The sequence below is a fragment of the Eumetopias jubatus genome, unplaced genomic scaffold (assembly GCF_037043125.1).
Source record: "Eumetopias jubatus isolate StellerSeaLion01/CBP00866 unplaced genomic scaffold, mEumJub1_p1.0 scaffold_7, whole genome shotgun sequence".
Lineage (NCBI taxonomy): Eukaryota > Metazoa > Chordata > Mammalia > Carnivora > Otariidae > Eumetopias > Eumetopias jubatus.
In genome coordinates, this window is record NW_028274813.1 from 12,785,903 (window position 1) to 12,800,650 (window position 14,748).

Sequence of the window (14,748 nt, forward strand, 5' to 3'; positions counted from 1 at the left end):
AATTGTCACGAGCTGGTAAAATCAGGATGTCAGCGCAAACCAAATGGGCTTGTTTGGTAAGAAATAACCCCAGTTGCCACTCAGGAGGCTTTTGAGGGGACTGAACACAGGTCTGGGGAGCACGGTGGCCCTCTCCCAGCCATGCTGCTGGCAGGCATGCTTGGGGAAGGCTGTGTGGCCAAAGACCTGGACCTGCTCTCCTGCTGCAGGCAGGCCCTGCCTCTGGGCCATGGGGGGAGGGTGGGGAAGACCATGGTGTAGGGCCTGTTTATTACCCAAGGAGTGTCTGTTCCCTGAGGAATGTGACACCCTACCTCCTGCAGAGAAGGCACCTTTGGTGCTGCGGCCTTGGCCTGAGCCAGAGGTGGGGGTGGGACTCCAGCTCTGGCTTTGTCCTGGAAACGGTCGGTTGGCCACGCTGAATTTGAAAGGCATAAATCCCCAGCACAGACAGGTTCTGGGACGTGGGCACACACCGGGGCCCCTCATCACTTACTAGAAATGCCACAGTTGGGAGAAGGACAGACAGTCTTGCACGTTTGCCCAGACTGCTGCCCTAGCAGCCCCTCCTGCACATTGGGGGGACCTTATGCAGCCCCCAGATGGGATCAGAGGCGGAGTGTGGTTCCCACCTCTCACCCCGACTCTGTCCCGTGGAGTGGGTGGGTGTCAGGATCCAGTCTCTGATCTCTGTGTTCACGCCTGGCCCTGCCCAAGCAGCCTTGCATGGTCCTCTGGATACAGCCCACTAGCACCTGTGGGGCGCCAAGGCTGCACCAGCAGCGAGGGATCTAGACGCAAGATGATGCATGCCCTGCTTCATGCAGCTCCCAGACTTTCAGGGTTTCTCCTGGGACCCCTGGGGCCTCAGATTTCTCCAGTTCTCATATTTCATGCCTCTCTGTAGTAACCGCAACATTTTTCACATTGATGAATGTCCCAGTGAAGAGTTATGGTGAGATTGGTAATGCCTTAAATTTTGCTTTAGTTTTTGTTAATCACAAGAGAAATAGTGTGTGTGCGTGAGATTTTACTTGGGGGCAGGCAGTGGCTTTGCAGCCCAGTCTGGCTGATGCAGTGGGACTGGTCCCTGGAGTCCAGGGCACTGTAGAGAAGATAAGTCTTGCTGTGTTCCGATGCCCATGATAACAGGGGTCAGCGGATGGGAGTACTTGGGCACTCATCCTTAGATTTGAAGTAGTTACATGAGCCTTGCTCACTGTCCGGAGGGGTCATCAGCCCCAGCCATGGAAGGTACATGCCATCCTCAGGAAGCATGTTAGTGAGGGGAACAGTGTGGTTTATATTTCAGAAAGCACATTCGGGTTGCTGGGTGGGGAACAGATCACAAGGGGTGTCAGGATGCATGGGCTATGAGAAGTCTACCAGCCAGGTACTATCAGCCTGGATGGGCCCACCTCCTTCTGCTTACTCCCTGCCACAAGACCAGGAGGGGCTGAGCATTAGTAGAGCAAAAACTGTGTGCTCTCATTCATTTCTCACAGCAGCCCTGGGGACGAGCTGAGCTCGGGGCGATTGAATGGACTGTGCAGGGCCACTGGCCTCACATGCGGACCCAGGTCTGTCTTGTGTTCCGGTCTCCCTTTCTGCTGCAGGTTCCCTGACTCCCACTGGCATAGGCCCTGAGGTGGGGATTTTGTTGGCTTTGATTGTGGATATATGCTCAGCACCTAGACCAGTGGATAAACACCTGTTGAAGGAATTCTTTCTGGGGTTTTCTTGGGGCAGCATTTGCAGAGGTGGCTGCTGCTGGGCCACAGTGGGCCCCCCCTTCTCAGATCCCTGCCCAGGCTCCCCACCCCCGCCCCCGGCCAGCCGCCTACCAGAGCACTCAGGTAGGCAGGTAGGTGTGTGTTGGGAGTTAACCTGGAATGCAGCTCAGAGACCTCAAAACATGTTGCTTTGGGTTGACAGCCAGCAGTATTTGGGGCCTGCAGGGATTGAGGTGGGCCATCTGCCCTGGAATGAGGGGGGGGTGCCCAGGCCTGGACCACTCAGTCCCCCTAGTGCTCCGTGTCAAGCGACAGCACTGCCTTGATGCACAGGTGTATTTGATGGGCCTGTGTTTGTGTTTCAGTAAACAAGGTTGCCCAGCTTTATATGGAAAGTCAGATTTTCCAGAGTGTGCTGATACCCATTTCCAAGGGATTCCCCGTAGGATTCCTGAATAATTTCTTAAGTAATTAGAAGTATGCAATGACGTACAGAAATGTGTCTGTGAATTGAGATTGACCTGCATGTGATAAAACCTGCGATTAGAAAAGAGCCAAGTATGATGTGTACACATCCAAAAACCAAAGACAAACTGGACAGAGAGCTGGGTAGATGGGTGGACGTGTGATAAAGCAAATAGAGCAAAACACTAATTACAGAATCTAGGTGGTATGTGTATGACGTTCAGAATACTTCAGTTTTTCGGTGTACTTTAAAATTTCCATAACAAAATACGGGGAGGGGGGTGGAAAGTGAAGAGAGCAGTGGGCGTTAACTTTTCTGAATAATTTGATACGTGATTAACATCAACTTAATAATGAAATAATTTAAAGTATTAATCAGTTTCAAGCTATGAAACCGCTGCTTGTGAGTGTTAGATCTCTATTTCTCAAGATGTGGTCTGTATCCACCTGTGTCCATGTCCGTTCAGGAGGCCTGTTCAAAATGCAGATTCCTGGGCACCACCCTAGATCCTGGGAGTTGGACTCCCAGGAATGTGCCTTCTGTGGGCTCTCTCCCAGATGGCTCTTCTGCACTGCCAGGCATGAGGCCCCCAGTCGTAGATGGATGGGATACTTTTCTCCTTCCTGCTGGCATTTCTCGGCCAGAGGAGGGGTGGGCAGGGCTCCTGGCAGGTCTGTGGGTGGAGCTTGGCCAGAGGCTTCCTGTGTGTATCTTGAGCCCCTGAGGGCAGGGACTGGGTCTTAACTGGACTGCCTGCCTGGGGCCTGGCACTCACTAGGTACTTCTTAATCGCCCCACAAGTCAGGTAAAGCCCCGTCGATCAGCAGTAGAAAGACTTAGCCTGGGGAGAAGGACGGGAAGAATCAAGAGCCTTTGTCCTCTCCCAAACGGAGTGGTGGTAGGTGTGAACAGGCCGGAGGGCAGTGTGAGGAGCATGGTTGTTGTGTTCATGCCAGTTCAGGAATACCTCCCCTGTAGGGGACCCACTTCCAGACACAGGGCGTGGCAGGTGGCCCCGGTGCCTTCCCCAAGAGCCTGGCCAGTCTCACTGCTGAGAAGCACGGTGACGCATATCACGGAGGGGCAGCGTGTTGTTAGTGCCGCATGGGAGGAAACGATAAAGGGCCTTGGAGTTCAGGGTGAGGGCAAGGTTAATTTGGGTTCGAAAAATATGGACCACAAGTTTGCATGTTTTGTTGTTAAGCTTCTGGCAGTTCTTCTGTGGCTCCTAGTCTGGTTTACTTAAGGGTTCATGTGGCAGGAGAAGACCGGCGTGGGCATCCGTACGTACAGCGGGAAGCACGGGTGGGTGCACCCGTGGTCCTTGACTTCCCTTTGCAAGCAGGTGTCCCCCCTCACTGCTGCCATCGGGCCGTGTGGGAGGACAATGGAGGCAGGGAGGCTGCCTGGAGGTTCCTCTGGTCCCGTGTTTTGTTCCTGGCTGAAATTCCCAACAGCACAGGGCAGGTGCCTTGCTGCCGTCTGTGTCCTAAGCAGGGTGAAGGTGAGACGGGCCTTATCCTCACTCCTCTGAGATTTATGGCTTTCTAGGCAGCCCTGGCTCCAAAGTAAACATAGTCTGAGGGGGGAGACCGAGCAGGGCACAGTCCTAGTTGCCACACCCCTTGCTGGGTGTTGGGTGAGGCTTGCCCCCATCTGTGAAAGGGGGTGCCTGGCATTGTGCATGGCATAGGAGCGTGTTTCCCGTGAGCTTATCCTAGCGAGACATGGAGCCGATCGTGCAGCGAGGGGTGGGATGGGTTGTTGGCAAGGCAGCTGGGAGCTAGGTTCATGATCAGTCCACCCTGTCCCCGCCCGGCCCCCGGGGCTCCCCATCCTCCAGAGCGCGTTTCCCCACCTGCCAGATGTCTCCCCGCTGATGCCCAAAGGCAGGTTGAAGAGTGAGTGAGGGCCTCTGCCTGCCTTCTCTGTTGTTGCTCATTGACCCCAGGGCCTGCACACAGGGTGCCGTCCATAAGCATCTGAACTGGCCATTCAGCCTCCATCTGTCGTCGTTCACATCCCCCTGTCCTGCCACCACAGTGACCCCTTCTAAGAGTTCCTCGGGCACCAGTGCATTGCTCTTGGGATAAAATCCACACTCTGCCCCTTGTTCAGCACTCATCCACTTCTGGTCCCCCATGGGACTCTCTGCTCTGGCCATACTGAGTCCCCTTCAGGTCCCCCAGTGCCCTCCTGAGGCCTCCTGGGCCCAGCCCATCTCCCCCAGCAGGGCCAGATGAGGAGAGGATAGGCCAAGCTCTGCGGGCCGCATCCCAGGGCCTTCTGAAGCTTCACATTTCCTGTAGGCCCCTTGCACATGCCCAGCAGTGTTCATCCTGTGCGGCTGTGACGATGTGTGTTCCTATGTCCCACCCACACCGGGACCTCCTGGAAGCCTGGGTCTGTGCCTCACTGACCTGGAGCTTGAGTCCTCGAGCATGTTGTGTAGCTTGGGGATGGCCAAACTCCAGTCCATCCAAGGGTGAAATCCAGCCCCCCATGCATTCTTGTAAGCATAAAGGTTTATTGGAACGTCGCCGTGTCCATCCATGCACGTGTTTTCTGTGGCTGCTTTTGGTATACCTGCAGAGTTGAGGAGTTGCAACAGAAACTGATGACCCGAAAAGCAAAAATACGGAGCTGTGGTCTGGCACAGGGTAGGTGCACGCAAGGTTTTTAGATGAGCAGTAAGAACTGTATTTATGGAGCTTTTTCTTCCTGCCAGGAATGGCTAAGTTCCAGCCACATCATCACACATAAACCTCATGGTGGCCCACGAGGTTTAGCGGCCACTGCAGGTTCCCCTCCTTTGTTCCAGATGAGAAAGCCGAGGATTCATTCATACCTTGTGCAGCTTTTCCTGTCAGTAAGGAGGCGGACCTGGCATTGAAACATGTCTGCCTGCAGGGCCTCAGCCTTGAAGAGGAAGGAAATAAGGGAGAGGGGCTCACAGAGACTAAGGGGGTGCAGGGGAGAGGTGAAATGGGGGATTTGGGGAAGGGGGTGACGGTGGAAGGGCAGAAGGGGGCCCCGCCTCCAGCAGTCCATGCGGGAAATTGGACATCAGTGCTGTAAGCAGGGAATGTTCGTACTCAGGGAATGGAGTGAGAACCTTGGAGCCTTGATGTTCTTTCCACCTGAGACTTTGTGTTTCTTTGTGTATTTTTTTTTAAAGATTTTATTTTATTTATTTATTTGAGAGACAGAATGAGAGAGAGAGAGAGCGCATGAGAGGGGGGGAAGGTCAGAGGGAGAAGCAGACTCCCCGCTGAGCAGGGAGCCCGATGTGGGACTCGATCCCGGGACCCCGGGATCATGACCCGAGCCGAAGGCAGTCGCTGAACCAACTGAGCCACCCAGGCGCCCTCTTTGTGTATTTTAATGGACTGGCTTTCAGTCGCTCTAGATGCCTGAGAGATGCACTGGGTGCTGCGGTCTGAGCACGGTGGGGAGGAACCGGTCGTGTCTTCAATTCCACATTCCCAACCCCCTTCCAGCCCACCCCGCCACCACCACCTCTGATGTTTGGCGCTCTTTGGGGGTCAAGGCGACCCCATGGAAATAAACCAACCTGCTCACTGGGCCTCAGGTGCTGTGCACGGAGTACTTCACGGGCATTATTGCATCTCCATTCCATATCAGCCCCGTCAGGGTGCCTGTTGTAGAAAGGGAGGGATCCCCGATGGAGGGAACGTGCACTTGCTTCACGTCCCCCAGCTAACAGTGCGCTGGCAGGCCTGGGAACCAGAGCCTGTCAGCCACATCCTCAGTCACTGCTCCCGGTCACTGGGCCAGATTAGCAGTGGCAGCTTTCGAGCTTTTGGGGGACAGCCATCAGGCCTGGCCTGTGACTTCCTAAATGTGGCCCCTCAGCTGTTCACAGGGCTGGGTCAGGCCTTTGAATAGCCTCTCGGTTCAGTCGAAGTCAGGTCTGCAGGGGTGGCTTCGGGCAGCTGCCCAGGCAGGAATAAGGATTCTCAGGCCTCCAGGCTGAGCCCTTGGCTTGCTGTAGGAGCTTGGGCACAACTTCGTGCAGATCTGGTTTCTTGCTCCTGAGGTAGTGGGGTGTACAAGGCAAGCTGAGGTATTTCTGTTGCCTTGTATATGGTGGAGGTTGAGGTGGAGGCCAGAAGATGCAGATGTATTTGAATAGTAGTTAGAAATTATCGTGTTCCATGCTGTATTTCACTCCTGGACACCTTTATTCATTTCTGCCTGTTGGAAGTCACTGAGTCCTTCAGGACCCATGTCACATGCCCTCTAACTGCTCCCCCTCATGGCATGATTCAGCCAACAGGTGTTATTGAACACATCTCTGAGGCCCACAAGAGCAGAAATGGAACAACCCTACCCTGAAGAGTTTATGGTCTAGGGGAGAAGGGCAGGCCATGTTGCCTCACGGTGTGTCCCGGGCCCTCTGGGAGCCCAAGTACCTGGCTCAGCAGGAAGGACAGAGTGAATTTGCAAGCATTTCTCAGGGGGCAACTGAGGCTGGGTTTTGCAGGCTGATTAGGCGTTGGTTGTAGGGCTGAAGGGACAGCCTGTGCTGCGGGAGCTGAGGGCCTGGCAGTGAGGTGATAGTGGGGAGTGCTGGTGGGCGGGTCTCCTGGAACTCAGGGTGTGAGCAGTGGGGGCAGTGGCCAGAGAGGGAGGGCCAAGGCTTCTTGTGCTTGAAACCCCCCTGTGTTGTCTGGCTCACCTCATTATTGCTGGTTGGGGCTTCTCTCCCCCATGAGCCCGTTGAGGATGGGTTGCAGGCAGCTGAGGGCAGTGGAGAGAACACAAGTCTGGAGCTCTTGGGCCAGAATTCAAGTCTCAGCTTCGCCCCTCGCCAGCCTTGTGACTTTGGGCTCATTCCTTAATTTACCCAAGTAAGCCTCTTCATCTTACTGAGAGGGACAGGGAGGGACTGTCCCTGCCTCCCTCTTGGGGCTTTTGGGATGAGTGAGGGAGGTAGGGGCAGGGAGCGCCCAGCACAGGGCCAGCCGCACAGTGGACAGGGTCTCTGAGAGAGAGAGGGCACTTAGGTAATCCTGAGTCTTAAACCCTTCACAGCCACCAGCCTTTGATCAGAACAGTGACCACTGACCAGGAGGCACGTGGTTTCCCCTCTACCGAGAATCTTTGATGCAGGGAGAATGAACATGCAGTGCGGGGGTGGGGGGGGCAGGCCTTTGAAAACTGCCACCGGGAAAAGTAGGCACATCCCCACATGTATGTGTTTGTACACCGTGAAGGCATTTGGGGACACTCAGTCCCCCCAACATACTGAGTGGTGCTGGAAGGGCTCCGGGGAGAGGAGAGACCAAGAAGTCCCATAACTGGGGTGGGAGGGGAGGAGAAATGGGGTGAATGAGCTGAACCCCACCTGGTGCAGGTGTAAGTGTCCAGCGGCCCCTCACGCATGAAGGGGCTCTGCGAGGAAATGGCCACCACGTTCCACACCCGGCATGTGCCTAACACTTAGAGTGCATGGTATGTACTTGTGGGGTTCCCATTTGTTTGTGACTTAAGTCTCAGAGACTCCCCCTTTCCAGGAAGCTGCTGAGAACCGTTGCTCGTCCAGGAGTACGTATGTAAAATGATCTGGGTATGGAACGAAAGCTGATCTCGATAGCTCCTTTCTCCCAGGACCCTGATCACGAAATACGTGTTGAATCTGGAGGACTAGAATCAGCTCTCGAGCCTGGGACCGTTTCTCAGCCCCACCTCTTCCTGCTTAAGGAAACAGGGCTCGGCAAGGTCCCGTGTCTGTCGGCAGTGGCCGCTTGTCTGCCCAGATGAGGTTATAAATGCCAAGCGCCTTCCTACCACAGGCGGCATGAAGTAGACACTGAGGAAGTGTCCGCTGGAGGAGATACCGAATTCAGACATCTTCCTGATGCGTGGATTTTCTCTTTCAGTAGATGAACGCCTGTCTGGCCTGGCATAGTGGGAAAGGTGAAGGTGCTGAGAGGTGGGGCCCTGCCCCCCACCCCCACCCCCCAGTGCAGTGGCCTCACCCCTACAGCGTGTGTTTGGGGCCTCGAGCCCTTGTCATGAACTAGGTGCCTTCATCTCATGGTTCTCGCATGTGTCTTTGCGGAGCAGGAGCTGAGGGAAGACAACATCATTTTAATCGAGACCAAGGCCATGCTGGAGGAGCAGCTGACCGCAGCCCGAGCCCGGGGCGATAAGGTTCATGAGCTGGAGAAAGAGAACCTGCAGCTGAAGTCCAAGCTCCACGACCTGGAACTGGTACCGCCGGCTCCTGTCATCACATCCCACACAGATTGGGGCGCTTTCAGGTGGCCCGGGGGGCCGTGGAGGGGGCTGCAGTTGACCGCTCATGCCTTCCTGTAAAGATGGATGTACGGGTGTGTCTGTTGCAAGAAGGGTCTCGGCTGGCCTTCGCGGTGTGTGGGCTGAGCTGTGATTCGTGAGCCTCTTCAAGGCGAGTTGGGCCCGCTCGAGGGCCCCAAAGCCGCCCGTCCTCACGGTACTTGCTTTAAAGCCCTGCTTTGTCCAGACAGCATTCGGTTAGAGATCTCAGGGCTCTGTTCATCACCTAGGTCACCGGGGCAGGGTAACTTTTAGTGGCTGTAACTCTCACAGCTGGCTGTGGGGTTGGAGACATTTCCTTGCAGCTGTGTGGGTTTTTTTGTTGGTTTTTTTTTTTTTTTTTGGCGGTGAGCAGGTGCATGGAGTCCCTTAGTCCTGGTGGAAGGAGGGCAGGTGCCTGGGGCTTGGGGCCTCACTCCTTCCCTCTTTCTGCACCAGGACCGGGACACAGACAAGAAGCGAATTGAGGAGCTGCTAGAGGAAAACATGGTGCTCGAGATAGCCCAGAAGCAGAGCATGAACGAGTCCGCCCACCTTGGCTGGGAGCTGGAGCAGCTATCCAAGAACGCAGAGCTGTCTGACGGTGGGTAGCGCTCGGTGTCTCCAGCCAGCCTGGCTGCAGCTTCTTCCTCAGCCGGGGAGCTGAATGCTTGGCTCAGACTCTTCCATGTCCGTCTGTCCTTTCGCCCCGAGTAAATAGGAGTTCCTTCAAGTGCCATTTGGAACGGTTTCATTACATTTCTCCCCAAGGAGAACATGAGGTGTCTGGCAGCTCAGTGTCAGGACACGAGAAGCAAATTAAGTGTTGCCCCAGCTTTCTCATTTCCCATATGGACCGTCCTAGGAGCTTCCAGATTACAGCATGCTGACCCCCAGAGGACATCTTAGGCCTATCTGTGGATGGTTGAAAGCTCTGGATGGCAGGTGACATCCCCAGTGGTCATTAATCTCCACTGTAGATGGACCCCCGGCATCATTTCCTCTGTTCATTTGCATAATTGGGCAAGATGGATGCAGTCTGTTTTCTGTCTCTCTGGGTGGGGGTCGCTAAGTGGCGGCTCTTCCTCTCCCCACTGTGCTTGCGCGGCCGCCACTGCCCAGCACCCCACACGAGGTGCTGGCCCGGGGAAGGTGGGTGCGGCCGGAGTCAGCCCTGCAGCAGGAAACTCCAGCACTGGGCAAACAATAAGCCAGTTCCTTTGTTCAAAAATAGTACTCATGCACCTGATAGTGCAGTTAATGTTTACTTAGAACTTAGAACTTTACATTGGTAGGGCATTTGGCTGGTTTAGGGGTGGCTTTTTCGATTCTAATAAACATCTAGCATCATGGAAAGGTTGCTGAGAGCAGCTGGGTATTTCTCGTTTTCCGGCTGTGAACCAAAAATCAGTTGAGTAAACTATTAATCTGTGTGAGAAGTTAGTTCCGTCTGTGCTTTGGTGCCCCAGTGCTGTGAGGGGGGAGCGGGTCACACGCATCCCCTGCTCTGGGAGCTGAGGTCCACTGGGGAGGACCGCTGCCCCCTGGTGGAGCAGAGAAGTGGTGCGGGCTGCCTAGGACAGTCTCAGACCAGACGCGAGTGTTCCGGTGAGAGAGCAGGGAGTCTGATGGGGTCGGAAGCCTCACCGACTCAGACTTAAGTATGTTTGTGAGCCCTTTCAGGTCAAGGATGACGGTTTATTCTTGGTGGTCCCAGCTCCTAGTGCTTAGCTGGGGGCTAATGGGCGTTGGTTTGAATGGCGGCATAATGGGAACAAAGCCAGAATGTACTTGTGCGTGTGTGCGGTGGTGGCTTCTCGAGTCAGAACTAGTTGGCTAGATGACCTCCTTTAAACCTCAGTTTCCTTACCTGCAAAATGGGGGTGATGAAGCCGCCTCACAGGATTGCCGTGAATTTCCAGTGACAGGAGGCGTGAAGCCTTACACTGTACCTGGCCCACAGGCACTCTGTAAAGGGCAGCTTTCCTCTTGTCATATCAAAACCCATCCCCCCACGCACATACACATATGCACACGCACATGCACACACACGCGCACACACACGTGCACACACACGCATCCCTTTCCCACGCCTCCCGATTGCTGGGGGTGCTAATGAGCGTAGCACTCGGTGACAAGCCATTGGTTGTTTTTTTTTTTTTTTTCTGAGAAACTCTTGGGTCCTCATGGTCTCTGAGGCCCTGCCTTTCACTGAAGAGGAAATGAGGCTTGTAATCAGTTCCATTGTTTAACTCGTGGAACCTTCACATTGATGCTGTGAGCACAGAGCTTCAGTTTGGGATGATGACAAAGTCTGGAGGTGGATGGCAGGGACTGTTGCAGGACAGTGAGAATGTATTTAATGCCACAGAGCTGTACGCGGAGGATGATTAAAATGGTAAATTTTATGTTTTCTGTATTTGACCACAGTTTAAAAATGTGATTTTTTTCCCTTCGATGCTACAGAGGTTCTGTCCGAGTGATCATAGGTTCTGAGTCACTGGGGCCTCTGGTCAGGCTCGTTGCATTTGTAGCGCGGTCGAGGCTGAGCCCTCCATGCGTGTGTGTCGGCGCTGGGATGGTCAGCCCTGCGCTCGCTCCATCCACCTCCTCTGCTGCATGCCTGTTGTTGCTTGGGGTCTGTAGGACACTCTGGCTTTTTGGGTCTGTCCTGCTGTTCTCGGTGGATAAGGAGAACTTAAAGAGGGATACGGGGGCGCCTGGGTGGCTCAGTCGTTATGCGTCTGCCTTCAGCTCAGGTCACGGTCCCGGGGTCCTGGGATCGAGTCCCACATCGGGCTCCCTGCTCCGCGGGAGGCCTGCTTCTCCCTCTCCCACTCCCCCTGCTTGTGTTCTCTCTCTCGCTGTGTCTCTCTCTGTCAAATAAATAAAATCTTTAAATAAAAAATAAAGAGGGATACAGATGCCTCTGGTTCTTATGATCAGGCAGAGGATCTGAACACACACATTTTGTGTCCAGCTTGATGTGCTTGCTAGGAAAGCCATCCCCTCTATGTACCTCCGGCCCCTGGCGTGATGAATAAGAAGCAGGTGGGGGAGGCTGTGTTAGCAACCACAGTGTGGTAAGGCTCCCAGAGCTGAACCTGTAGGTACTGTTCATGGGACAGATGAGGATGGGACAACCCTGATCCCTTCTTTCCTTTTTTTTTCTTTTAAGGTTTTCTTTATTTGAGAGAGAGAGAAAGGATAAGCAGGGGGAGGGGCAGAGAGAGAGGGAGAAGCAGACTCCGTGCTGAGCAGGGAGCCCAACGAGGGGCTAGATCCCAGGACCCTGCGATCATGACCTGAGCTGAAGGCAGATGCTTAACCGACTGAGCCACCCAGGCGCCACCGCCACCCCTCCGCGGTCCCTTCTTTCAAGGGCTTTCACGTACATTCCTTTTTCCTTTCCAAAAAAGCCCCCCCCCCCGAGTTACCTAATGTCATTCACCTGCTTGTGGCAGGAGGGGGCCAAGAACTCCAGTTTGTAACTCCTAGGTCTGGGCCCCCTTCTTCATTTGTATTTGAACTGTTTCAAAGCAGAGTAGATAATCTTTTTTAGGTCTTTAACTCACATTTTCATCTCACTTAGAATTTTAAACCAATTTACGTATATCATCTCATTTTTTTCCAATACAGTTGTGAAATTACAAAATCTCTGTCCGAAGGATGGCACGTACTGGGCATACATACCCACATAGCCACCTTACCACTCATGGCAGACATAACTAGTCGATTGCCATGCCCCTCCTGCTGAGCCTCCCAGAGCTGGCACAGAAATGTCACCGATTTGCCATCTCTGTTGGTCTCTACAGTCCTTGAGCTGCCCAGTCAGGTTAGCAGCTTGGTAAAGACGGTTCCCATCTGTCAGCCTGTAACTTTTGCATTGCCTTCTTCACCATGACCTGCTCTCTCTTTTTAAGCTCTGGGTTGCTCCCCTAATAGGCCCCAGCTGAGCCGCAGGACATCCGGTCGGGTGTCCGGCTGTCTGTCCCGCCCCAGGTGCTGCCAGCATCATGTACTGAGGCTGCATTGGTTGGGGAGGAGCTCAGGCTGCAGGCCGGAGACGGGGTTCCCCTGGTCCTGGCTCTGCGGGCACTTCCTGTTGGGGTGAGGCTCGGTGGGGGGGACGGTCCCTCCAGTCCCCTCTGGGGGCCTCCCAGGCTCCATCACTCACCGTCCTTGCACCTCAGAAGCATCGTGTGCCCCTGCAGCGTGGCAGGTGCTAGGTAGTTTGTCTCCCGGAGGACAATGGAAAGCTCCCCCTCTCGAGTTATAGAAGGACTATAACTGCCTGAGGGTCTCTCAGGTGCTGGCCATGACAGCACCACATGAACTGGTGATGAGGCACCCAGCTGAACCCTGGGAGCCCCTCTCGGGCCCCACAAATGTAGGGTATGGGGGCTGATGGTCTCATTTCAGGGCTGGGGGTAGACAGTGGAAGCAGAGGCTCCTGGAACCTGGCCTCTGACCCGACTTTGTGCTTTAGCCTCCAGGAAGTCGTTTGTGTTTGAGCTGAACGAATGTGCCTCCAGCCGCATCCTGAAGCTAGAGAAGGAGAACCAGAGCCTCCAGAGCACCATCCAGGGGCTGCGGGATGCGTCGCTGGCCTTGGAGGAGAACAGCCTGAAGTGCGGGGAGCTGGAGAAGGAGAACCACCAGCTCAGCAAGAAGGTAACCCCAGCCAGGTGTGGGTGACCTTCTCCCCCAGCCCTTGTCTGTAATATACAGCTGGGCAGAGCATTTAGGTGTCAGCGAGCATGCGCAGCCTGGGAGAAATGCGGGCTCCCGTGCAGCCACCGTTAATTATAATAGAGGGACGGGAGGATCACTGACGAGAGTTAAGAGGCGGTGAGCCTCCTCCCTGTACCACTGCTTTGAGGCTCTGACCCACGTGTGACTTGACCTCTATGTGCCTTGTTGTCTTTATCTGTGAAAGGGGGTTAATGGGGGTTGTAAGGATGATACAAGTTACTTTAGGTCAAGGGTCTGGCACGGAATAAATGCACTATTAGAAAGCACAGGATGGGGCGTGGGGGTGAGGGAGCAGCGACGTAAGTCGCACATATGTGTGCCTGTGTACAGGACACTGGTGGATGGTTTTAGGGCATTGCTGGTGGTAAAACCAGGTCAGAGCTCACTTCTTTCTCGTGGTTTGTGGGATGAGGAAGAAGAGATGGCTGAATTGTATTTGCCTTTCAGAACAACCGCTGAGTCTTCGATTTAGTAGTAGAACCCAGACCTCTGGGAGGACAGACAGAGGCTTGCAAACTGTCTCTGCTCTGTGGTGGCGAGGACTCCCGTTCGTACAGGGGATGCAGCCTCAGGTGCACGAGGGGGCCCTCGAGAGCTAGGGATTGCCACCACGTGTGGGCCCCGGGGCTTCGGGACACCCCACCCACACCGGACGGCACAGTTGCACCGTGGGCTCTGAACACACCAGCTGCCAGATCCCACCTGAGGGACAGGGCAGGAGCGCTCTTGCTTGCCGAGCACCACGCAGGACGGACGGCCGGGTGTCCGGCTGTCTGTCCCGCCCCAGGTGCTGCCAGCATCATGTACTGAGGCTGCATTGGTGGGGGAGGAGCTCAGGCTGCAGGCCGGAGACTGGGTTCCCCTGGTCCTGGCTCTGCGGGCACTTCCTATTGGGGTGAGGCTCAGAGCGGGGGGAACAGTCTCTCCAGTCCCCTCTGGGGGCCTCCCAGGCTCCATCACTCACTGTCCTCGCACCTCAGAAGCATCGTGTGCCCCTGCAGCGTGGCAGGTGCTAGGTAGTTTGTCTCCCGGAGGACAGTGGAAAGCTTCCCCTCTCGAGCCCTGGCTCCTGAGCAGCAAGTGGAAGGCACCTAGATGGTTTGGGGTTTTAGATTCACAGGGGCCTAGCACAGGAAACGTCTTTATAAATGGCAGTCTGATCTCAGCCAAGATTTAAAAAAAAAAGTGACCTTTAGAGAGATGAGAACCTTTGACTCTGCAGATCTTCACGGTCTGCCATAGGAAGCAGCCATGCAATCTCACTGGCCCAGCTCCCAGCTGGCCTCACAGGTGACCACTCACACTTTGCCCTGCCCTCGGGGTCTGCCCTGGCCCCTCCTCTACAGATAGGACTGGCATTGGGTGCTGCCTCCCCAGCATTACTCCTGAGCCCCCGTCTCTCAGCGCCCCCACCCCCCGCTTCCTCTCTGCATCAGTTCTCCAGGGGGACACCCGCCCTCCCCTGCCACAGGCGTGTCTTGGCACAGCATT

At 54.9% G+C, this 14,748-nt stretch overlaps 1 protein-coding gene across 1 annotated transcript in view; it reads left to right on the forward strand.

Annotated features, from left to right (window-relative positions):
• CCDC88C (coiled-coil and HOOK domain protein 88C) overlaps positions 1–14,748 on the forward strand; it is a 125,094-nt gene that overhangs the window by 68,342 nt on the left and 42,004 nt on the right. Inside the window, exons 11-13 of the mRNA XM_028098298.2 lie at positions 8,293–8,439; positions 8,962–9,106; positions 12,992–13,176. Of these exons, the coding sequence (XP_027954099.1) occupies positions 8,293–8,439; positions 8,962–9,106; positions 12,992–13,176 (477 nt within the window). The remainder of the gene's footprint in view (positions 1–8,292; positions 8,440–8,961; positions 9,107–12,991; positions 13,177–14,748) is intronic.